The sequence below is a fragment of the Bombyx mandarina genome, chromosome 01 (genome assembly GCF_030267445.1).
Source record: "Bombyx mandarina strain Sakado chromosome 01, ASM3026744v2".
Classification (NCBI taxonomy): Eukaryota; Metazoa; Arthropoda; class Insecta; order Lepidoptera; family Bombycidae; genus Bombyx; species Bombyx mandarina.
In genome coordinates, this window is record NC_143208.1 from 4375544 (window position 1) to 4402339 (window position 26796).

Here is a 26796-nt window from a genome sequence, read left to right on the forward strand (position 1 = left end):
GCGACGATACTATTTGACGCCTTAAATGTTGATACTTGATAGTTATAAACAACGCGTAATTTTACATAAATACGAAACTGCTGAATTCCTAACAGTAACATACATTATTCAGCTTGTTTTCAATTATGTGTTCAAACTCCAAAATCGTTTCTGAGATAATTTTTTAAGATGCAAAAGTAAAAAAGGTCACATTATATTATATGCGGCAGTAGTTTGTTGACATTTTATCTTCGCGATGGATCAAGCTTAACTTAACTCTACATACTAAATTTTATTAGAATTATCATTTTGTAGAAATTAGGTATGGAAAATCTTAGTAGAATATAAAAATTCTAGTTTTAAAATATATCAATTTTTACTAAGTACGTTGTCGTTGTAGAAGCATTACATTTATATTCAAATTTTATTCTATGCTAAATATTCGAACATCGGTCCTGTTTAAATTTGTCCGTCTACAGAATGAAATAGGGAGAAAACAATATTGCTGTGTTAGTGGGTCTGTAGTTAAATGCAGGTGTGTGCACTGCGCAATGCATGAAGTATTACTTTTCTGTGAGCATGTGATCCTGGTACAATAAAGCGAAGTACGTGACCCGAGTCGAGGTTACTTGAACGAGCATTGCTCAATTCAGTACAGTTAAAATGCGCATTAGTAGCGTAGAAACACCCTTTAAAAAATACATAAAATCGAATGGTTTTTTTATAATAAAAATGATAATGAAACGACATATTTGAATTAGGTAGACATTAACTATAATTCAAACCAGAGGGAAGCTAACACGATTTTACCGGCTAATATTTAGAACGCAATGAGTTTTCCTCGTCCATATTCTTAAAGAAATCTGAATAAATTGTTGAGTTTTCTGCCAGTATCCGAATCTGTTTTCTTACCAAACTCGCGGCTGCTCGAGGCGTGTATTATTTTCAGTCCTGATTATTTACAATGAATTCGTCCTCGCGTCTCAAGCCGGATTTACGTTGTGGCGACTATGGGCCCGGTTAACCGGTTACCGGCCCTGTAGGAGTAAGATTGGGTACCGGTACAACAGCTTCAAGTCCGAATTACAAGCTCTAGTCAATTCTGCCCACAAGTCGAGCCAATGAGCCCGTTTGCCTTCTCCCTACGCTAGTGACAGAAGCTAAGTGACACTGGGCTACGTCGCTTAAGTATTAGGATCGCATGACCACAGAGAAATTGGTTATTCCCGATTGCTCCAGAAATACTGCGGCATCTATCGTTGACGAAATAGAACCACGGAGCAACGTAACACAATTTTTGTGATATAGTTTACCAATTAACCGACAGATGGACTCCCGTGCTACGGCACATATGCTTACTTAATATGTACTTATTTTTCATAAAATTTTGCTTGATTAAGATTATGCTAAAATCCAATCGCACGGACATAATGGAGTGTAACAATAGTTTCTAAGACAAACTAAATTCTGAATGTATTCTATTAAAATATTTTAATTCTGAATTAGCTACTTTGTAATTATGTACTATCATTCAGCGCGAATTCTGGTGACTTGAGTTTTATTACTGTTCTTTTCTATCTAACATCGCTGAAAGATGATACGAAAACTGGATACCTTAAGTTGAAGTTTCATTTTTTTTTAAGATATAATTTACCATTCTGTCATACTTTCGTTTGCAGACAACAATTTATTTGGAAATGAATGATACTTATTTTTTTCATAGCTTAGATTTGTTACCAAGCTCTCGGCACACCTGGTGTTAAGTTGTCACCGAACCCCATACATATCAATAATGTAATGGTATAATACAACGCCTGACCACTAAGTGCGTAAGTTTCATTTAATTTAATTAATATTTAATTGTTCAATGAAAAAATTAAAATAATAAAAGCGACATTATACTCTAAATGTCGACTGCGACTTGTGAAAATTATTTTAATAGTTTTTTTTATATTTACAAAGCGGCAAATGCAAATGGAGGAAAATTTCAAATAGATTAACGTATATTATGTATATTTCGGTAAATGTAAGAATAATTGTTGTTGAACAATTATGGGCAGTAGCCCATCTTTCAATTTCAGTCATATTAAATAAATAAATAAATATGAACTGTGCATAATTTTCTGTACGTTTTTCCCAAAAAAGGATTACCTCATCTTTTGTGCATATTTCCATTATATTTAAAATTTTCTTGTAAACACTCACACAAAAAATATTCTAGTGTGATTTTCAACAGTGTAACTGTTCTAATTTCCCTCCATGTCGTATTGGTCTGTATTGGTCACATTAGGGCCACGTCTTCATATGTATTATTCATGTTAGTGTGCGTTTGCCATTGAGATCGACCTTCTTCTCTGTCATGTGATCCTAGTACACAATATGAAGTTTGCAACCCGTGTCGAGGTTACAATTTTTATTGATAGGAGGGGAGAAAGAAAATGAGTTAGTTAGTTAGTTAGCTTGTCATTTTTTCTTTATTTATAGAGGGACCACAATTACTGATTTTAAATCCAAAATTAATTTACTGTCTTTTTCATCACAAAGAATAACTTCTGAAAAGATAAGTTTCATCTGATCCAACCAGTGTATATTATTAATATGTTATTTTAAATGTTACTGAAATAAAATATGTAACAAACACATATGCATTATTATGTATCTTTGTATGTTTGTTATTTTTGTTCTATCGTGGGGCAAAAATTATTAAAGATGAAATTCTGCAGAAAAATAGTTTACGACCTGTTAACATTTTCTAATGGTAAATAATAAGATCCAGGCAAACGTCCAGTGTATATTTGCTATAGACAAATCAATCAACTATTAGTTTATGAACTCAAGGAAACCTTTATCCCAGGAAAATGCATTACTCTGTATTACAACTTTAATATACGAAAACCGTCTCACACGTTTGTTAATATAATACTTTTATCACCTTGACCGACTGACCAGATCTTGTCCTTAATTTTATGCTCTAAATGTTGTTTTCTTTTTTGGGAGGTCGAATGATGGTAGCTTTTAAGGCTTTTGCAGCTTCGCCAGGACATGTGGGTGAGCGCGGACTCATGCCTGAGTAGTAGAATTTGCCAACAGCTGCTCAAATGCTTCCGACAAAGACTTAACAGATTCAGGGCAGATGCTTCGCGAATGCATCTACTACCAGATTGTAATCGTAACCCGCTGGCTAGGTTGAGCTCGATAAGCATGGTTACCAGGGTCCCTATGTCTGATCCTTTTGCTATAGCTGCAGGCGTCAAATAAAAGTGTTAGTGGGTCGTAAGGACGTGTCTAAGGTAGCCTAAATGTTGGGTGTTTGTTTGTGTTTCAGTGAAATTTAGCACTTAAAGAACGCATTCTTATTATTTTTAAACGAAACGAATTTTAATATTCCTTACCTCTGTGTATGTTTTGATTATGAACATAATGAGTAACTACTTTTAGGGGTTATTGAAAGAACACATTTACATTTTATTTATTTTTATTCCACAATTTATTATGTATTACCTACATTTTACAACAACCGAAGGAGAGTAATTATTATCAATACAGATTAATATCTTATTGCTATAGATATACATACTATAGTAATGAGTTTTTTTTTTGACTTCGATAGTTATATATAAAAAACAGTCATCACTACATTGCTTCTACAAGGAATTAAATCATCGTTGTCACATGAACAACAAATAGTTATTACAAAGATACTGTCTTAATGACTAAATGCATTGTTTACATTAAATCATTCGCGATGTTTAAATTACTGAATTTTTCGTTAGATACACTCACAATGTAAAAACCCATCTTCGATCTCTATAGGTCCGTGGCGAATGGACATATCGTTGTTCCTTCTGTTAGGATTATTCTCATTTCCCCAATGTACAGTTGAAATCTCAAAAGCACAGCTATCTTTCCATGTAATGTTTTTCGGTTCAATGACGCTTATCGAGATATCGACAGATATTCTTGAAGTCCACATCTTGAAGGTTCGCTTGTTGGAAAGATACAACGTTATAAATTCTTCGGCGTACGTTTAATGGTAGCGTCTCCTTCTCATCAATTCTGCGGTCACAAAGTGTATGGCGGCCAAATCGTTGACGAATGTCACCACGCTCTCGTACATACCGGTAAACACTGAAGTGGTGTATTGAATGATGCGTTGTGAATACTCGGAGAAGCTCGCAGTCAGTCCGTTCATAATAACTTGCTACACGAACTCCAAGATGCTTTGCGCCTCATTCAAAGCTTGCTTTATGAGGAATTTATATGAATTTAAATTAATTCTCGAAGCAGCCGACCTGTACCAGGCCGCTGCGAAGGTAATGTTGCCTGGCTGTACGACTGTATACGCATGCGCTCGGATAAAGTCAATACAGTTGAGTCGCTTAAGCCCTTTCACACATGCACACGTAATGCCGACGCTCAAATAGAAATATTAAAATTTAAAAAAAGCCCACAAGTTATTTTGTATTTTCGACAAACTTTCAACGATACTTGGGTTTGACTATAGTAAAAATATATACACGAATCTGACCGGATGTATGCTATGGCTCACTGTACATGCATGCGCTCGGATAACGTCAACACAGTCGACATACCTAACCAAAATGGTGACATGCGCACTTGATGTGATGCCCAAAGTGAAATAGTAGAATAAAAAAAATGCATATGAATAAAATAAAATTTGCAGTCACTTAAAATATATATATATTTTTTAAACTGAGCGCACCTAATCTATCTCTCATTTTCGGTAGCTCTCATACCTTTTTGTTCATCTTAAACATCAAAACAGCCCAGTTTCTTTAATTTTTTTAAAATAATGAACCACGTACTTAGAACGTAAATCAATGATCCAAATATTTATTATATTAATAATTAAATATGCTTGAATTGAATTGCGAATTAAATTAAAGATAAAATATATAATATCTTTTTTATGTGAATAAACTTGAATAGGAGCCGTCATGGGCAAAATCTAATTTTTTAACAGTGGAGAATTTGTCGCTTAATATGTTTTACTGTTGGTTACTGTTTAATATTCTAGCATTTAGTAGTTGAACGTTACAAGCCCTATGAATTATAATTTAAATCATTTCTGGTGGCTACCAATATGATACTTCTTATTTTATTACTTTATTATCATACTATAATTATAGGTATAAATTGACGAAAATACCCAAATTACAAATATTATTTAGGGATTTATAATTTTAAATATTATTTAATAAATATATGTTCGTTATTTTGCACTAATCTCTGCGATTGTAGACGGTGTAGACGGTGACTGTTCTGATACCATGACCATTAACGCTGGCGTTCCACAAGGTTCGGTGCTCTCCCCCACGCTTTTCATCCTGTATATCAATGACATGCTGTCTATTGATGGCATGCATTGCTATGCAGATGATAGCACGGGGGATGCGCGATATATCGGCCATCAGAGTCTCTCTCGGAGCATGGTGCAAGACAGACAATCAAAACTTGTGTCTGAAGTGGAGAACTCTCTGGGGCGAGTCTCCGAATGGGGTCAATTGAACTTGGTTCAATTCAACCCGATAAAGACACAAGTTTGCGCGTTCACTGCGAAGAAGGACCCCTTTGTCATGGCGCCGCAATTCCAAGGAGTATCCCTGCAACCTTCCGAGAGTATCGGGATACTTGGGTCGACAATTTCGAGCGATGTCCCAGTTCGGAGTCATTGGAAGGCGAAGCCAAGTTGGCGTCCAAAATGCTGGGAGTCCTCAACAGAGCGAAGCGGTACTTCACGCCTGGACAAAGACTTTTGCTTTATAAAGCACAAGTCCGGCCTCGCGTGGAGTACTGCTCCCATCTCTGGGCCGGGGCTCCCAAATACCAGCTTCTTCATTTGACTCCATACAGAGGAGGGCCGTTCGGATTGTCGATAATCCCATTCTCTCGGATCGTTTGGAGCCTCTGGGTCTGCGGAGGGACTTCGGTTCCCTCTGTATTTATACCGTATGTTCCATGGGGAGTGCTCTGAGGAATTGTTCGAGATGATACCAGCATCTCGTTTTTACCATCGCACTGCCCGCCACCGGAGTAGAGTTCATCCATACTACCTGGAACCACTGCGGTCATCCACAGTGCGTTTCCAGAGATCTTTTTTGCCACGTACCATCCGGCTATGGAATGAGCTCCCCTCCACGGTGTTTCCTGAGCGCTATGACATGTCCTTCTTCAAACGAGGCTTGTGGAGAGTATTAAGCGGTAGGCAGCGGCTTGGCTCTGCCCTGCATGAATGCTGACTGGGACGGTAACCACTCACCATCAGGTGGGCCGTATGCCCGTCGCCTACAAAGGCAATAAAAAAAATTAAAAAAAAGATTTGATACACTAAGCTAATGCCAAATTTATATTAAACACGGCTTAACATTTTGGAAAGTAGGCAAATTCATAATTTGTGTTTGCTGACCAATTATAATAACTAATTAGATTATTATTACACAAGGTATAGTATTTACTGGTGGTGGGACCTCTTGTGAGTCCGCACGGGTAGGTACCCTGCCTATTTCAACCGTGAAGCAGTAATGCGTTTCGGTTGAAGGGTCGGGCAGCCGATGTAACTATACTGAGATTTTAGGACTCATATCTCAAGGTGGGTAGCGGCATTTACGCTGTAGATGTCTATGGGCTCCGGCAACCACTTAACACCAGCTGGGCTGTAAGTTTGTTCACCTATCTATGCAATAAATAAATAAAAAAGGTATTGTACTGTGTAAAAATATTTTCTTAACAATAAATACATAACTATATGGTAGGCAGCGACTTGGCTGTGCCCCTGGCATTGCTGACAATCATGAGCGACGGTAACCACTCACTACCAGGTGGACAGTATGCACGTCTACCTACAAAGGCAATAAAAAAAAATTATAATAAGAAATAATCTAATCCGGTCCGGTCGATCTTTGATTTGAGTTCGATCCGGTCGCTACCAATCTTTCTAGGCAACCTGAAGATTTCCAGAAAATCTTAATAGCTCCAGCTGTATTTACATACATACACATATTTAAATATATACATATACATATCGACGCTTCAAGGCAAACGTGACTAAGCGACAATAACTGCTTTGTACATAAATGATAGGCAATAACCATATTCGATGCGCAAAAGATCTAAAGAATATATTAAGATTTTGATTAACGTTGAATATACGCCTTAAATCGTTTGAGACCACTGCTCTATCCATTTTTAGACATTTACCTTCCGGACTGAAGCAGAGGTTAACCTCGAGTCAGAATTAAATTTACTGACCATAATCTGGACTTATAACACTGATATAAAAGAACGCCTTGCAACAAGCTTTTGGATTTTTTTAGTAATACATTACATTACATTGGTGTTAGCCGTAGCGTTGTGTTGGTGGCTGCTATTAATTAAACCATACATGCACACTGGGAATTTAATTACATAAAACCCATTTCTTTTGAGTTATGCTTTCCTGGTACAGCGTTGCATCGTCATTTACAACGAAATTTGAATAGAAAATATAGAATAATGGAGTATGACTTTCACGGTAGCTTATTTGATGATAGAGTGCTAACGATTCTGCGAAGGAGCCATCACAAATTCCTCGTTTTTTTTTTCCACACATTTTTTTTCTTCCCTGCCACGCTTTAACAGCTGTAACTAATCTTTATGATGCGCTGTGTCTTGCTGAAGGGACCATTCTTGTTCATGGAGCATAATGATTCTAAAAAACTCTCCCATGTATCATATAATGATGTTCCAGACCGTTTTTTATAATCTTTTCATGAAAAATGTCTGAAGCACTCCTTCACAGCTAACGTCTATGGGTTATAACAGCTAACGTCAAACCCTTACTGAAGCTGAACATTTTGTTGTTTTGGTACACGTTGCATACTCTACCGACTAACTGAAAAGTTTCTATAGAGCTTTGAGCGTAAACAAGGTCACTCGTACTACTGGAGGTAGGACGTCTTGTCTTAAAATTGACATGCACCACCAATTTATTTGCTTTAAGATACACACGCATCAACTTATGAAGCTGATGGTGTACTACTTGCGGAAGTTTGTTGTAGTAGGGCACTACTACGACCACCGCAAGTAGTATATTTTAGGCACTGACGATGCAAGCCACAATCCAGAAAGTGCACTGCGCTGGCATCGATGTACCTGGTTTACGCTGCGACGCTAACTTGAGCGGGACCACTGCTCGCGATGACTTGTTGAGCTATGACTGTCAACGATAATGAGGCGCTAATAGTAGTTATATCATGAAGATCATGGTTGTTCGTGGTCACAGATTTAGTAAACGACAAAGGGAAGAACTCCATCGACTTACGCACTGACGCTCCGTACTTTTAGTGCGAAACTTGTATGTATCAAGCTCATTTTGACAAGCTCGTTGGCACGATTCCGAATTGTTCAATTCACTAAGGGTATAAAATATTATAAAACGACGATGATTACTAGCAAAATATAATACGCAATCTTCTATTTATATTAATTTTAAAACAATGTAAATTTTCGATTCAGCTGTATATAACGATTAAAATAGTCACTCTATGGAGGATTAAAGAAAAAGTACGTTGCAACTTGGTGCACGTGAAAAAAACTTTACAGCTTCATTTCATCCTTAAATCAAATTTCTCTTGTTTGAATGTTGTTGTTGTTGTTCTCTTGTTGAATGTTGTATGGGATAAATAATAAAGATTAAATTAAAATAAACATAAGATAGTTAATATGTTACTGCCATCTACAAAGGCAATAAGAAACAACAAGCCATCTAGTGATCGACGTCCGTAAATGGAATGTGTTTATGAGAAACGACCTAGCTCGCTTTCTCCCTGGCCGTGGGGGTGGCGAGGCTGCTGCAAAAGCCGCAACACACCATCGCGGTCAGGTCATTCGTGGTTATCGCACCATCTCCTTCGAGGTGGCTGTGTACTGGCTGGGACGCCGCTTGGGTTCTGGAAGCGGAGGCGCTCGCCGCTGACTATCAGTGGCGGGCTGACCTTCGTGCCCGGGGCGTGGCGCGTCCCAGCCCAGTGTGGTCAGAGCGCGGAGGGCCCAATCTCGGCGGTCCGTGCTGGAATCATGGTCCAGGCGGCTGGCCGATCCTTCGGCTGGTCGTAGGACCGTCGAGGCGATTCGCCTAGTCCGTGGATGGGTCAATCGTGACAGAGGACGCCTCACTTTCCGGCTCACGCAGGTTCTCACTGGGCATGGTTGCTTCGGTGAGTTCCTGCACCGGATCAGAGCCGAGCCGACGGCAGAGTGCCACCATTGTGATTGCGACTTGGACACGGCAGAGCATACGCTCGTCGCCTGCCCCGCATGGGAGGGGTGGCGCCGTGTCCTCGTCGCAAAAATAGGAAACGACTTGTCGTTGCCGAGTGTTGTGGCATCGATGCTCGGCGACGACGAGTCGTGGAAGGCGATGCTCGACTTCTGCGAGTGCACCATCTCGCAGAAGGAGGCGGCGGGGCGCGTTAGAAACGCGCAAGCCGCCGCCGTCGAGCGGGGGCCAGGGAGGCGGATCGCCCAAGCCCTGGCCCTCTAAGTGTTTCGGGTCCCCCTCATATGTCGGTCTGGGGACCGGCGAGGGGGACCTAAGAAGACGTCGTGCAAGCTGCTCTGCACGCGTTTTACGCAAGAGCATCCGGGTGATGGAAGGCCGGCTATCCTCGACCCACGCTGGTTCTGACCCAGCGGGGTATTCCGTAGGATAGCTCACTCTAACCGGCGCCATCTAGGCGGGCTCCAGATAGCCTGCCGACCGAGAGGGCTGGTGGTCGTGGCGCCGACGACCGCCAGTCCGGCATCCCGAGGGGGAGGGTGAAGGGAGAGATGTGCTCCGCACTAAACACTTCACTTTCCCCCCTTTGCGTTTTCATGAGTTCTGTCTCATGTGAGGTTTGGACGTTGGTTGTTGAGCGACAGGAGGTTTTAGTCGGTTCGACTCCGACATGCTCCGCCCGCCGTCCCCAGTGGAGGGCGGAAGTCCGGCGATTTCCTCCTGACCAAAAAAAAAAAAAGCTCGCTTTCTCCCTCTCTCCACGTTCGAGTGGTTTGCGAGACTCTCTGTCTATTTTCTCACTCTCGTTCGTACTAAATTACATATTTTCTCCCTAGCCGTAACGAATCTGTTGCGAGTTATATTTTACTCTCAACGCACCTAAAGAAGTTTCACTTCAACAATTTCTGATGAATAAAATTAACAAAAATTTTATTCACTCCACGATGAATGAATGAATAACATACTCGTTTAATAAAAATATTTCATAATTATTGATAGTTTGTACAGATTTTACGCAGTTTGGTTTGTAACTTTTTGTCTACTTTTTTATACTTTGGTGAACTTAAGCGTATATTAAGTTGTTCAATCTGAGAACTTTGAAGCCGTTTAAAGACATGGCAATCAAATATTTAAACGGTCTCGCGAAATAGTAGCTACTAGCTCTTAGATTACAATGTGTTGGCTTTGATTGGTTACATCAACACATCACAATTGGCTACGATTGAATAAACGTAGTAGATATGTGGATAACCACTCCTCTTATCACCACTTCAGATTCATATTGTCCTAGTATAAATGTCTACCATTGCTGTTGGAAGCAACTAGGTATACATACATATATGTATGGCTAAGAAACATATCAGAAATGCGTTTATATGTCACTGACTAGTTAAGCGTCTCATGGGCTTGAAAGTTATTAAAATAACTTTATTAGTAGTTTCGTGACTACAATAATAATCTATACTAATATTATAAAGAGGAAAGATTTGTTTGTTTGTTTGTTTCGAATAGGCTCCGAAACTACTGGACCGATTTGAAAAATTCTTTTTCCATTAGAAGCCGACATGTCCCTGATGAACATAGGCTACTTTTTTTATTTTTTTTTATTATTTTTTGTTTTCATGTGTTTTAATGTTTCCGAAGCGAAGCGAGGGCGGTCGCTATTACTTCTATATTGATTGTCTCAATGTCTGCTGCTGTTGGCAAATTGATAAAAATATAATTCATCTCTACACCTCTGAGTGCACGCTAAAGAAGCTGTTAAATGATGAGCACATTACCAGGGTTTATCATCATTGAGCACTATTTGCTTTAGAAAAATCTAAGCACATAACAGCTAACAGAACACTCCTAAGCGGTAATCATCAATGAGAAACTATATAAGACCGCGAAGTGATTCATCATCGATTTCTCTCTGCCTTCGCAAGCTATAGCTACTTACAAATATTGTTTTAAAATTTATGGAGAAAATTTGAAGAGCTCTAAATTAAATGTTTAAAAAGAATTTGTCACGTGGTACAATTCTTACGTCTGCACTCTTCGAATGTACCTCGCACAAACGTTGACATGCGCTGTTAATCGAATTTGGTTTGGAAGCGATTTAATACTTTACGTGGCTACAAATAAGATCGTTTGGCTCGTATCGGGTAGTTTTAACCAACTTCTCGTGAATCTGCTATCCTAGTACAGTTGCGGGAAAATTCACCTGCTGCGTAAATTTTTACACACAGAAGAAAGAAACGCATCTTACTTGAACATCTTACATAAAAAATAAAAAAATGATGACTGCCTGGTTTTTTTTTTTTTTAATAAATAGTAACGAGTTTCCAATTTGTTCTCATTATGTAATTTGTGCATTCTTTTATTTGGACAATAAGTTCTTTCAACAAAGTAAATGACGTGAATTTCAATCTCGCCTATTTTGCCAAAAGTCAGTTCCGACTTAAAGTTTCCACCGTGCATGATGAAAGGTGATCACCGTCACTTGAACACTGACATCGCAAGGATACCTACTTTTAGACGTGCACAGTTACTCTACCATGTAAAGTTTCTGATAAACAAGGTATTACTGGAAATCTCGTGGGTAAGTATTTAAAAAACAACAGCGGTAGGCAGCGGCTTGGCTCTGCCCCTGGTATTGCTGCACGTCCCCAGGCGACGGTAGCCACTCACCATCAGGTGAACCGTATTCTCGTCTGCCTACAAAGGCAATAAAAAAAACGGACTGACTTCCATTAGTAGTTAGGTAAAGGCAGCGTAGCCATTCGGTAAGACGAGTACCTTAATAATTTCAGAGATTTTGTTTCCTCGGATGTCACAAGCAATTAACTTGAAGACTATTGGCATTTTACAGATATAATTTACAAGTAGATCTAATATTAATCGCTGTATGAGTCGAAGTAATGATTAATTAAAATACGAACTTTAAAACGGTTTCTGTGCCTTATGATCTTGTAAGCGGTTTAGTATTTTGCATTAAAGATAAATGAATGAAAAATTATGTGCCCTCTTATCTTTCTTCTTTTAACACACTTGTTTTAGCTTGGTATGTATAATGTGTATGAAGGCATAGATGAATGGATGACCACATATAAACGGTCTTTTTTGTGGTCCTTTTCGTGCATGAATTATACGGAAAATTATTCGTCGATAGTCTTAATGTTACCTAACAAAATTAAAAACAAAAATTTAAAGTCGAGTAAAAAAAAACAAAATTGGAATGCATATTTCAAATTTAGTAAACTGTTCAAGGAAAATATTCAAACGGCAATACGAGTTCATAAAGTTCATTTGCAAACATTTAATTACTGCTTTCAGTTAGATAATTGTTTTTTTATTTGTTACAGGTGCTCAGAAGAAACCAATTTTTCTTCTCCACACCGCTTTGATGATACCGAATGTTTCGGTTGCTCCGACGTTAGATGAAATACAAGAAGTATTAGTTTTAGCAGGAAAACACATTTCCGCCTGTCTAAAGGAGTCGCTCAATGGAGTGGAGGAAAAACATCAAGGGTATGAAATTAGTTGTAAACAGCTTATTAATCAGTTCGTATTCGAATTTAGACCAATTAATTTCGTTTTAGTCTCTTTGAATTCCTATTGAGTACTAAAAAAAAAGTTTTTTGTTTGTACTGAATATGTCTAGAAAATTCAATGTACTCGCAATCGAAGTTCGTACATATTCTTTGATGACCAGGACAAGTCAGTTAAAATGGATTTTCAAATACAATCAAATCATTGGTTGTGAAGTTTCAATTTATTTGATTTTTTTTGCAATAAATATTTTGTATTCAATTGTTTCACAAAACTCTTATGATGAACCAGTAAATATTAAAAATAATCATATTAATAAACATCTAAAATCTTTTTATTCTACGTATTTTCTTATATGCAATATAAGAAATCGGCTCGAGGAATCTTCAAAATTTCCTCTTTTAGGAAACTACGATTGAATCAGCAGTAAAATTTCACTCGAACTGAAATTATAAGGAAATATTTAATAAAATCCTTGTTTACCAGTTTCTAATAATATTTTGTACTTAATCTAATTAAAAGGTTGGGTACTAAGACGTACTTACATTTAAATTGAGATCATTTTAATTTGTTTAAATATACCATTGTTTTAATATAGCAATTGCATTTGTTTCTTTGTGTGTTGTCAACTGTTTTGTGTTACGTCTACTTGTTCACTTCGCACATGTGCATTCGACTGTGTTCGCGTCTGCATCCCACCAAATGTGCTTCTACACTTGAACCTTTGTATGATTTGCCACGCAATCGGTGTCGCTTCTTAAATCCCGGCTTTTACCACGACGCGTGGTGCCCAAACCGAACACACTCCCCTCCGTATGTTTTGCGTGCCCCTTCCCGCATGCGTGTACAGGTGAGCTGGAAGAAAATAGCCGGTCCTCATTCGAACCAGCTGCTAGACGTTGTCACGAAGCTTGACGAACAGGTCCAATCCGGAACTCCCATGAACATGAACAAGCCAATGAAGCTGATCGATTCGACGAAGGCAGGAGAAAAAAGCACTACCGCCTTGAATCCGAGGAGAAGCCAGTGTTTCCGTTCCAACAGAAGAATTTTTACAGTCACGTGATGGAAAACAAAGAGATAATCAAAACACTATCGTTGCTGTCAATGTGCACGCAGAATATTAAGACGGTATTTTTTTGTTTCAATAGATATTGTAATAAAAAACCATATTATAGTATTATTTGACACGCCCTGATTTAATAATATAATCCATAAATATAAAAATCGATGTATGTGTTTGTCTCCTATATACTCTAAAATTATTACGATGAATTTTTTTAGAAAATCTTCAGATTATCTTGCCGAGTGATCCTCGTAATTAGTAGCGACTGAATCGAAGTCATACGAAATATTGACCGGCAAAGCGGGCCGGGATAAATTAGTTTAATAATAATACTTCACAGGTACATACACATTAATGGCAAATTGTTACAAAAACTGTAACAATTCGAAACATGTTTATCAATTTAATATAGCCTTCAGTTTCGATTTCATTTGAAAAATAGATTGTAGACACGTTGTTGTACGGTTGACACAAGCTCGGGGTTGACCGAATACTGTGGTTAAAGTGTCTTGCAGACAATATGCATAACTCTACTGAATAACTTTAAGATCAATTCGAAGCCTTAAAGTTCACTAAATCAAGGGCAATTCATTTAAGTCGGATACGTCGTCATATGCTTTCTCTTTTGCCCTTTCGTTCATTATGAAACTTTCCCTAGGATTATGGTCTCCTGGTGTCCAATGCAACATTTACACCGACGCAATATCGGTATATGATTGGTAGGAGGACATATAAAACAGGTACTGAAAGTCCGATCAGAATCAGTACAACAGTTTTGGATGCTAATCTGAACAAACAAAAGACAGGGAGACAAATTAAAAATAGTTTTATTCACTACAAGTCAACTGCAACCAAACAAAATGCTTTAAAAAAAGTCCTTATCCGTAATAGCACGACAGATCCTTGAATTTTTTTGCATGTACCTACACTGTAATAAGCAAATGTCTACTATGTGTTAAATGATAAATATCGTTGCATATATGGGGGAACTAGCTCATTGTCCAAATGATATTAAGTGGTTACCGGAGCGAGCAAAGACCTTTTTTTTATTGCTTAGTTGGCTGGACGAGCTCACGGCCCACCTGATGTTAAGTGGTTACCGGAGCCCATAGACATTTACAACGTAAATACTGCCACCTACCCTGAGATATGACTTCTAAGGTCTTAATAGTTACAGCGGTTGGCCCGCCTTTCAAACCGAAACGCATTACTGCTTCACGGCAGAAATAGACAGGGGCGGTGATATCGGTGCGGGCACACAAAACTCCCTACCATCAGCAGATCATCTCTAATTAATATTCACTGAACAGGAATTGAATACATTAGTTAAGCGATGGCGTCCCTACCATTATTTGTGGAAATGCGAGAAGACACTACGGCAGCTGCTAGCTTGGAACTTAAATGACTTTGAATTAGCACTGAAAAGACACAGCGAATTAGAATCAAAATTAGCAACAGAGCCTGACCTGCTTATTATTGGTAATTGTCTTGCCGTTTCTACAGAAAAACTGAAATTGGGATTAAACACGGAGCTTAAAAGTAAGTCACATATATCTTTATTTCTATATATAATATTTTCCAAGTCTTCTGTACGAAGGTCATTGAATTTTTTTCTATAAGGCTGTACAGAATTTGATATTTTTGTATTTATAGGTATGGGTTTGGAGTGACTTAAATTTTGTAGTGTATTTTTTTTTAATTCCTATAAATATAAGTGTTAAATTTTTTTGGGAAACTATATGTCTTTAGCCATAACTAAGAATAGGAACGAATACAATCTAGCACATTTTAATAAATTGTATATAGATTGAAAATTCAAAATCTCCTCCTACTTAATTAAATTCAAAATAATGTACTTTTTTATTATTTTATTAATGCACAAAACCATTTACCATAATTACAGTACATATTAGCTAAATCGTACAAGTAGTACCTAGATATAATCTGGATTGCAATCTAAATAGTATGTGCACTCAGGAAATCCATATTAATGTGCATAGCTTTGGCTATTGAAAACACAATTCAAATTATAAATATTAGCAAATTATAACTAGCCATTGTTAAATAGGATATCCTTCACACATCTGACAAATCCCCAGAGTCTTTATTAACATTTTGCAGATGGAACCCATAGAATTAGCCAGGCGATGCGTAAAAAATACAAACGGGAGATGGACTATGTCTATGCTATTATGAACGATTTGGAACGGAAATTGGAACGCCCTATCCGTGATCTCGATGACGTCAGAACCGTCATGGAAACTCTCAAAAAAATACGAGAGCAAGAAGTTGATATGGAATTAAAAATTGACCCCGTTGAGGTGATTATAATAATTTCATTTATATGTTTTTAACATTAGTTATCTATACTAATATATAAATCTACAGTGGTTTTTACGGATGTTCCGTTATAACTACTGAACCATGCATCCGATTGACTTGAAACTTGGTATCGATGTAGAAAATACATGTACTTAATGGATAGGTTAATATTTATATGGGTGTTGGACTCCCCAATAATAATGATAATAAATAATAATACTAATTTTAAATGCCCAGCGAAGCGGACGAGTACGTCTAGTAGCTTTATAAAATTGACGTTAAATAAATTAACTTTGGTTACAGGAAGCGTTTAACGTTATAACTCGTTACGAGCTGCCAGTTAGTAAAGAAGATTTGGAGCAAGTTGATAATCTTCGATACACTTGGCAACAGCTGCAGGCGACGGCACTCGCTTCTCATGTGCAGCTATTGAAGATGCAACCGCAGTTTGAAGAGGATTTGAAAAACAATTTGGACAAATTTAGGGATGACAACGCCGAATACTGTCACGAGTATAGACACGCTGGACCGATGCAGCCAGGGTTGACCCCACGAGAAGCATCCGATAGATTGATACTTTTTCAAGTACTTGCTCTATATTTATATACTTTTAAATTGATATGAGCGTGTCTTTGTTCTTATTAAAATATTCCAACAGAATCGGTTCGACGGAATGTGGCGAAAGCTTCAGACCTACCAGAACGGTGAAGAGCTTTTTGGTCTTCCCCATACAGAATACCCTGAATTAGCCCAAATAAGAAAAGAACTGAACTTACTCCAGAAGCTGTATAAGCTTTACAACGATGTTATTGACAGGGTCAGTAGTTACTACGACATACCCTGGGGAGAAGTTAATATTGAAGAGATCAACAATGAACTGATGGAGTTTCAGAACAGATGCCGAAAGTTGCCGAAAGGGTAATTTATAAGTTTTATTTACAGAGTTCTTCTTTTTTGGTGCATCGACTAGTGAACTAGTTCATGACCCACCTGATGTGAATATCGGAACAAACGAATATCGGAATCTGTGAACGTCACCACGCGAATACCACCACCCTACTTAAGATATGAAGTCTAAATTTCAATTGTATAGTTTAACGGTTATCTCTCGCTCTAGTTTAAGTATGTTTTTGCGTAGTTAAACTATTCGATATAATATCGATTTAGTATTACTTATAAGTATTTATTTAATGTATTACATTATATATGTACGTGTATGTATATGTTTATGTTATTTATGTGTGTAATTGTGTATGTATAAAGTCTGATATATTATAATATGTATTAGTGTTTTTTATTATTATTAATATTATTTTTATTGTATATTGTATCAATAAGTAAATTGATTACATTGTACTCTTCTACCCACTTATATAAAGCTCTCCCTCTTTAAGAACGGTTAGCTGGTAGATAACTCAATTGTTGAGTTAAGCTCGCCATTTTATAAGGTTTTGCAGTTATTGTATTGTATTAACTGTGTGTACAATAAAGAATAAAGAAATGTACTACTTTTTCAGTCTCAAAGAGTGGCCGGCATTCTTTGCCCTTAAGAAGACCATCGACGATTTCAACGATATGTGTCCTCTCCTTGAGCTGATGGCCAACAAAGCTATGAAGCCTCGCCATTGGCAGAGGATCATGGAGGTCACGAAATACGTTTTTGAATTAGACAACGAGGACTTCTGCTTGAAAAATATACTAGAAGCGCCCCTGCTGCAGAACAAGGAGGATATCGAGGTAAGTGGTAGAAGTGGCTTTGAACAATCGATTCACTTATGACATCGTGCATAAGTACTAAATTCAGTTTTTAATAATAATATTAGGTACCAGAAAAACACGTACGGACCCGTAGAATTTGAATTTGGTTTTGAAATTAAAAATAAATTCAAATTTTAAGAAGCGAGTCGAATTTTTTCCTTTTTTATTGCATGTCTACATCGTAATAACGGTCATTTTTCTCTACCTATACTGATAGTCTTGAGAGGCTATATCAGCGTTACCTGAGCGTGTAGGTGAGCTCTCGGACTTCAAACCGGAGGTGTTGCTAACACTGGTCCTAGCAAGAGCAGTGCTTCTCAGAATCTATCGTCGGGTCAGAATCACGACCCACAGAAACTCAGTGGGCAATAATGGTCCTGAATCTTTTTTAATCATAGCGGTACGACATGATACAGCCCAGACATGACTTCCCGATCATCAAGGTCGTTTTTGAATTTAAACCACAAAGCTACATTACAGGTAGCCAAATAAACATATCGACGAAAAATGTTGACGAAGTTTGTAATATGTTTCATGTTTTCATACGTGTTTTTAAATTTCAACTCTAAAAGGTTATTAAACTGTGTATTTTAAGCTGAGAATGGCGTAATCTTTTAATCTAAGTAATACTAATATCTCGAATCGAATACTAGTGTGGAAGTTAACGACAAAATGGAAGATCTTCCGCTGAGCGGGTGATATTGCTCGGTAAACCGACGGTCCGAATGTTGTTGTTCGTAACTTGTATACATGCAAGCTTATCTTGAAAATATCGTAGGGGAGATATCAGGCATCTGTCAAATATCTTGTATGTATGATGGCTACCCGGCACACTAGTTTTTAAGGTATTTTTTTATAGTTTGGCAATAAATCAGGCGATTATAGACTTTGATGACCGCTTAACGCACGGTGAGCCTACCATCTGTGTATCTAATTGTGGTAATTAAAACATAAAAAATTGGGTAAGTGTTTGTCGGAAAGTACAGTGATCAAATCGATTCCGTAGTTATGGATGAAAACTAGAAAAAAATACAAAGTTAAAATGCTCGCTATATTTTTGATTGTTTTGTTCATCCATCACTTTTAAAAAATCCTATGGATTTAAGGACCGGGACCTCCACATTTCAGAATTCAAATGTGCGCGTAGAGTGGCGATTCATTTTTATCTCCTTGAAATTAAGGTGAATTACTATTGTATCGCAATCATCCATTGAAAAATTTTATATATATTTTATAAACAATGAAACACGGAAAAAACAAGAATATAAAATCATAAGACTTCAGTTTCTGTTCCGTTTACCTGTCAAACCAAAAAGGACTGTCCCATTACCTTCGTTGTTCACAAACTCACTACATGCACGTTACACACACATATACTAACTCCGTACCTCAAAGACCTCCTCGATCCTCTATCTTCCTGGTATCTGCATATTCTATTCTTACAGAGATGCACATCATTGTTGGATATTTTTAGTGCGCTAATAATGTGTGTAGAAAGTTAACTAATTATTCATTCGATGTTAACTGATTACTGGATCTCATAGACATAACAATCATAAACATTACCACTCGTCGAATTAACATTGAGATATATATAACCCAATGCATACAAAATTTTAAAATCAAACCTATGACAAAGAAATAGTTTTAAAATTATGAAATAGTTGCTGAGATTGTTTTCAACATAACCTGGTGAATCTAGTACTCTTGAAGTAAGTAATTCTCGACTTGCTGAACTACTCGCAACTGTTAATATTCTTCTTAGTATTTTTGTTTCATACTCGCACTTACTGCATTTTGGAAGTTTTACGACATATTTTCGGTCTAAATAAAAACAGCACAGATAAATAGCGATTAAACTTCTTGATATCAACCCTCTTCTTCTTTATGTTGCCCTGGTACATGTGGCCTGCCTAAAAAAAGCTAGGGAGGAACGAAATTTTCAAAATTTGTTTACAGATAGATATTGAAAATTTCATACACTTCTGTAAATTTATAAGGTCTCTACATTCACATAATAATAACTTACAAATCCAGGTACTAAGCTGATTCTGCTGTTTACGCCTCAAAATGTACTTGTTACGGATCTTAAGCTCCTATGTAGCTTGATGTCCTAGTATTGTGTGGAATGAATATTCCCACGGACACATTTAATAAAATTATTTTGCGCCACAACAGCTTTAATTTTGAATGGAACATTCATCAATAGAACATGTTTATACTCGTATGTTATATATGGTTTTAAGATAGCCCACCCTTTTTTCAATTAACTTCTTAGTTGTTATGTTGTCCTAGTACATTTGGCAACACCTGTTATTTCAAAAATGTGTTTTTATTTTATTGTCAACCAAATCTGATGACTACTTGTTAATCAAACTACTAACTAACTTAACTTACTTACTACTTATTTTTTTCGTAAGCAGCAGATTATTTTAATAATGAAGCTTTTTTTAAACGAGTGTCCTGGATTAATTACTGATCTTTTGAAAATAAAAAATTGGGACTCGTGGATGTCCTCTTTTATTATTATTACACCGTAGTTTGATGTTTACATAAAAATATTAATAAAACATTAAACAACCACACCACCACACATAAGATATTATCGATCTAACTCGGAAAATGCTAGGAGGCTTTTAATTTAAGCCCACTGAAAAATCAAACTATTGACACAGTTTTAATATTGAGTAACCACGACGAAAATTTCCAAAAAGTCGAGATATAGTCGAGAGTCGAGATAATTTGGAGTCCCTAAAACAATATGTACGATTGGCAGTGAAAAATTTTCCCATGGAAAGAGTGCGTGCTTCTATTGATAACTGGCCTCAACGTTTAAAGGACTGTATTGCACAGCCAATGGAGACCACTTCGAATAAACTTTTTATACTTTAAATTGTTTTATATTTATGTATTAAACTAACACACTGTAAAAATAATAAATGTTGTTTGCAATAGATTTTTTTTTTCCTTTGTCTCAGTATTTATGGCAAGACAGAAGACTAGGTATTTTTATTTCATTTTATCCGTATTAAGGACGATTATGAGCTACGAGATCCATCTGTCGTTTAACTGAAGAACTAGGTTCATGAGCGGCTCTCTATACGAACCTCGATTCATTGCAATTTGGACCATAAACACGAGATGGAGTTTACATAAAAACGAACTCTCAAGTGGTCATTATATCCTAGTAGTACATATTTCTGTACAACCTCACAAAACCACGTCAGAGACCCGAGAAGCACTAGGATCTTATAACCTCATTGGAGTATTGGTAATATGGCTTCGGAAATCAACTTTTCCGGTTTCTTTCTATTCTACAACATCTATCACATACCAGTCAAGTAATGAACTCTCGGTGATCCTACATTGTACAAAACGCGTGAGATGTCATCTATATCTACGAGTGTACTTATATACTAAATATATAAACCTACAGAGGTTTTTACGGATGATCCGTTATAACTACTGAACCATGCATCCGATTGAAGTATCCATGTAGAAAATACATGTACTTAATGGATAGGCAAATAATATTTATATGAGTGTTGGACTCCCTAATAATAATGACAATAAATAATAATGTTAATTTTAAATGCCCAGCGAAGCGGGCGAGTACGGCTAATCATAAATATAAATAGTTTTACAAATGGCAATTTCGTCATGTAGTATATGGTATATAACCCCTTGCAGTGCGCCTTGTGACCTATAGGAAAAAAAGTCAAACTCGCAGCTCTTTTTTAAACACTAAAATAAGTAAAACACTTTTTTGTCAGGATTAGACTGTATTAAGAAAACTATTACTGTATTATCATCACCATCGTATGCAAATTTTCAAATTAATAGGACGCCTTAAAGATGTTGAAAATTGCATTGGTCGTAATGTTCCGCTTGCAGTGGCAAAAGCAGGGTCTCGGGGAACCCCGTCTGCCCGGGATATAGTCACTCTTGCCTTACAACGCAAAGGTGTTGTTGCTGCTGTTGTTTTTGTAGCTTGCAAATTTTGTGTATTGTTTGATACTTGATTGTTGATTGATGGGAGCTTAAAGTAGCAGAAACCTGGTGAAGCAGGTCTTCTACGCCAAAGCACGAAGCAATTCAATGTATCTTCTTTCTTCGTTCTACCCTCGCCGTCTTCCTTTAAAAATTAACAATTACTTATATATGACTACAAGTGTACTTACTTAGACTACAAATACTCTAACTAGCTTAACTACTAGTGGTGATATTGCTGGTGCATTGGTGCAAGAATACAAAAGCGGTTTGATATAACTACAAATTTAAGTACCTAACGAAACTATACCTATTCCTAATTGTACCTAAAATTAACGAGAGTGGCAACGTGACACATATCGGCTCTAGAGCCTTCGCCCTTGTCCCCAATACAACATTATATTAGGAGGAAGGGTTGTATCGGGGCAAAAAGCCTATCCCCGAGTTTGACGAGAGAATCTAGTATCTATGTAGCTCCTTATGGTGCTTTCGCGGTCCTCTAAAAGAGAACCGTAGCCAAGTGCGGGGCTGACTGGGACTCAAACCTGCGGCAGCACTCATATATCCCCTATAGCGAAACAGTAACAGAGGATCATTTAACTCTACACACTACGATGAAATATTTCGCTACATAGATAATATTATAGATTTAGGCCAATCTATCAAAACAACAAACATATTATATAAATATCTAACAAAATCATATATAGATAAACTGCACGGTAACTTCATCAAATTGACGGGTTTAACTGTGCATAACTATTTTCATAGTATTTTTCGATTTATTTAAGCTTCATTCCTTTTGAAATAAATAACTACGAGTACTTAATAAATAATGTGAGTCGTGAAACACGTGTGTTTAATGAATTGTTGTCTGAAAATTTTTCTTTCAACAAAAAAATTCACTGAAGTAATTGAAAGCATATTATTAACGTGTGTTCAAATTTTTATAAATATCTAGCTGATCCGGCAGACTTTGTAGTGCCTCAATCGATAAATAAAAGACCTAAACTTTTGTATAAAATAAACTTAAAACAAACAAAAGTAATTCGTCCGAGGGGGACACATGAAAGGAAAAACAAAATTGTTATTTTTATTTAAATCTGATCATTTTCATATTTATCTACCTTTTAAACCTTCTCTGGACTTCCACGAATAATTCAAGACCAAATCGGTCCAGCCGCTCGCGAGTTTTAGCGAGACTAACGAGCAGCAATTCATTTTTATATATAGAGATAGATTACAATTTATCGAGAACACTAAACTAAAAACTATCACTATCATCACACTAAGCCTATCAAGGTTCATCTCTGCACTCCCCTAAGGTAGATGCCTATGGCATTAAGTTCGCCTTTATACTAACAAATATAAAAAAATATAAATAAATAAATAAAACAGTGAAAATGTATTTCTGGACACTTGCTGCATTTCGCACATGCGCAATATTGGCATATTGTTGGGCGCATACTCGATACTCCGAATACGCGTCGAGTCTTAAAAATATCACCAGGATATCATAAACCTGAAAAAGTGCTTCTAGTCTGTTTATATAATGAAGCAACAGATGGCAGCAGCCCATGAAGGATCAACAAAATTACTGTTAATGAAATTAAAATATTAATAAAATTATGACCGCGACCTGTATTACCTGTGAATTAAAATATATTATGTCAAGTTGTAACATCTTCAAATAATTTCTCCACACATTGTTTTTAGTGCTTCATATATGAATGATCTCAATTTTCTTTCAACACCCTTCCGGATAATGACCATGATGATTCTGATGAAGATTAATTTCTAGTTTACTAAGATCTCATAAGGTTTTGTTATTTTCATTTATTTGTTATGTTATAACGTTAGTCTACCTACACGTCCGTAGATTATTTAAAAGGTTTTTATCTTGATTTATGTAAGTACGTATTTTTTTAATATTTTTGTACAATTGTAGAGAAGTGGACAGCTGTTAATTGTGCTGTATTGTACGTATTATAATTCTTTTTTAAATTTTATTTTTGCTCTCCTGAACAGCGTTGATTTTCACTTGTTACACTTATATGTATTTATAAGGCACAAAATAACATTTATGTGTGGGTCCGATCTGGTTGCGAACTCTACGGAGCTACGCTGTTAAATAGTCTTCAAGCACAGAATACACATCCCCTCCGTGTGATCCACTTTGATCCAACCCACCAACAATGTCGGCTTTCACTAGGACTTTAGAAGTTTCCAGTTAGTTACTTCGAGCAGAGGGCCAATTTTTTTGTTTTTCCTTAATTATAATGATAATAATAACTAACCAAATCGGCGAACGCGCTTACAGTACACCTGATGTCTAGTGATTAGTGGAACTGACCTACTTGAATGTCAAGAAATCGATTGATAAAGAAGCTGCTTACTCAATTCTTCCCTAACTACTTCTACTGCTACTCCGCAATGAACTACTGTACTCTGAGCGGTTCCAATCGTCAGTCATTATTAGTAAAAGCGAGAGTAAAATTCCGCTCGAAACATAAAAAATTAAAATATTTGTACATTCATTTATTTATATTGCTCTAAATTAAGCCTGTCAGTAATGCTTTGTCAATTTACGTTTGACATTCAAAAGTGAAGGTTTTTGATTTTGTCTCTGATTGTAACTCCTGAGTGGGGTAAAGTATTTGGAACTGTGACATTCCAATTTCAAACAAGCAAAACACGAAAAATTATAGTAAAAAATAGTACCTTCGTTCAAGAGGTACGCGTATACTTCTGTAAGATTCTGTTGTCCTGATATCGAGAAACGAAGTCGCCGCCCACTTTTCATCCGCGATACTCGAGATCACAGACAAAAAAAGGTCGTATCTATTGCTTACAGTCGAAGCTACGAGTATTCTAATTCTAAACAGTATTTTATAATATATTTATTAGTCAGTGATCGAGTTCTACCATTTAAAATGAATTCTTTTAAATGAAATTAATTATCTATACTAATATTATAAAGCTGAAGAGTTTTTTTGTTTGAACGCGCTAATCTTAGGAACTACTGGTCCGATTTGAAAAATTATTTCAGTATTAGATAACACATTTATTGAGGAAGGCTATATATGTATGCTATATAACATCACGGTAAGGCTAATACAAGTGGAGCACCAATAAATAATGTTTCAAAATAGGGGCTTAAATAGCTCCATAACATTCTATAATTCAAAAATATTTTCACTTTATACGTAAATGAAGTGGGGGTAAAATTTAGCATTATGCCAAAGTAGCTATTCTACACGGACGGAGTCGCGGGCAAAAGCTAGTATGTAATATCCAAGTTGAAGTCACGGATATTTAAACTTAGTCTCAAAAATTTTTTAATTTTGAATTTAGTAGCTGTTAGTTGTAACCAAGCGATCGAAATTCGATCCTACTTAATGTTGCCTCATGATATAGATTTATTTAAAAAAAGATTATTCCCAAACAAATGCACCAGTAACACTAAGAAAGCCAATTTATATTTATGTATAAGTTGGCATTTAGCCACGGCTTCACTTGCGTTAGTGGAAAAATGATATATCACTCGAATATCAAAGTTTTATTTCTGTATTTTCTGTAGCCCTGACAATTTGTAAAAATTTCACAATGACCGGTTGAGTGGTTAGGACGTAAAACCAATAAATAAACAATCTCACTATCACATTAGTGTGATACGGTTTTAATAAGATGACAATTCTTTGCTGTTTGATATTTTGTGGTGTAGCTCTTTAAAAAGCTTTAAGTATTCGATATCATTATCCAAGTCCAAATACAGGGCAACTTTCCATAGAAAAATATTTTCAATTTGAACATAGACAGCTTATCCCTCCGCTCCACAGTAGCTAAATTTAATGGTAGCTTACATCAATAGCATATGGATGTGTTTGTTTGTTACATCTCTAACTTATTCATACAGCCTCCTCTGTTCATTTAAAGAAATAAACAAGAAGAAAATACACCATACTAATAGAAGATATAATAACAATACACATTCATCTGTTTGGGAGAAAAGTTACAGGAATTGTTTTGTTTTGTTAGTTGAAGAAACACTATTCATGTTGAAACATGAATTAACGATGACTTATGAACCGTTTAGCCTCCGTGAAAGTGCACAAGTTACTCTCAGACACAGCCCACTGAGTTTCTCGCCGGATCTTCTCAGTGGGTCGCGTTTCCGATCCGGTGGTAGATTCTGCGAAGCACGGCTCTTGCTAGGGTTTGTGTTAGCATCGTCGTCAGGTTTGAACCCCATGAGCTCACCTACTAGTTACGGTTACGCTGGAATAGCCTCTCTAGGCTACCAGCTTAGGTAGGAAAAAAAAAAAGCACAAGTGTCGAAAAATGAAACAAAATCACTGGACGTGGCTTCTCTGATTAAAATAGATCATCATCATCATTACATTCCGCTCTACAACGTTCTTCATTTAACAAATTGATATTTTTTGTTAATTTGACACTGGTAACAATGGTAGCGTAAGAGTCCGATCGCTGTATCGATAAAATGAAGAAGTCGAATTACGTACAAAAACTTAACTCATTGATAAATCATTAAATTAATTTAAATTCATTAACGTTCGTTGTTTCACATATCACCGAAATCAAACATTTGAGGAGAAAAAGAACGAGCCATTCCAGATTGTAATGGTCAATGTTTTTCGAGGAAAAATATTTCATGCCTCTTTTTCATTTACGTTGGGTACGTCGTAATATGCTATCTCTTTTGCTCATTCATTCATTGTGAAACTTTCCATTCGATTATGGTCTCCTGGTGTCGCATGCAACCGTTACACCCACGCCATGTTTATGATTAGATACAGATTACAGGTAACTAGGACTGGAGGTCCGCTCAGAAAGAGTACAGTACAGCAGT

The 26796-nt window shown here is 36.7% G+C and overlaps 2 protein-coding genes across 2 annotated transcripts in view; one reads left to right on the plus strand and one right to left on the minus strand.

The window, feature by feature from the left end:
* The window catches only part of Dhc1 (dynein axonemal heavy chain 1), a 250612-nt gene that overhangs the window by 109143 nt on the left and 114673 nt on the right, over positions 1-26796 (plus strand). The window contains 9 exon segments of the mRNA XM_089727553.1: positions 12604-12720; positions 12723-12769; positions 13713-13770; positions 13773-13921; positions 15167-15395; positions 15978-16177; positions 16482-16763; positions 16837-17096; positions 17696-17915. Coding sequence (XP_089583679.1) covers positions 12604-12720; positions 12723-12769; positions 13713-13770; positions 13773-13921; positions 15167-15395; positions 15978-16177; positions 16482-16763; positions 16837-17096; positions 17696-17915 — 1562 coding nt within the window.
* LOC149503463 (uncharacterized) overlaps positions 21711-26796 on the minus strand; it is a 94788-nt gene continuing 89702 nt past the window's right edge. The window contains exon 4 of the mRNA XM_089727585.1: positions 21711-22071. The gene's annotated coding sequence lies outside the window, so the exon portion shown is untranslated. The remainder of the gene's footprint in view (positions 22072-26796) is intronic.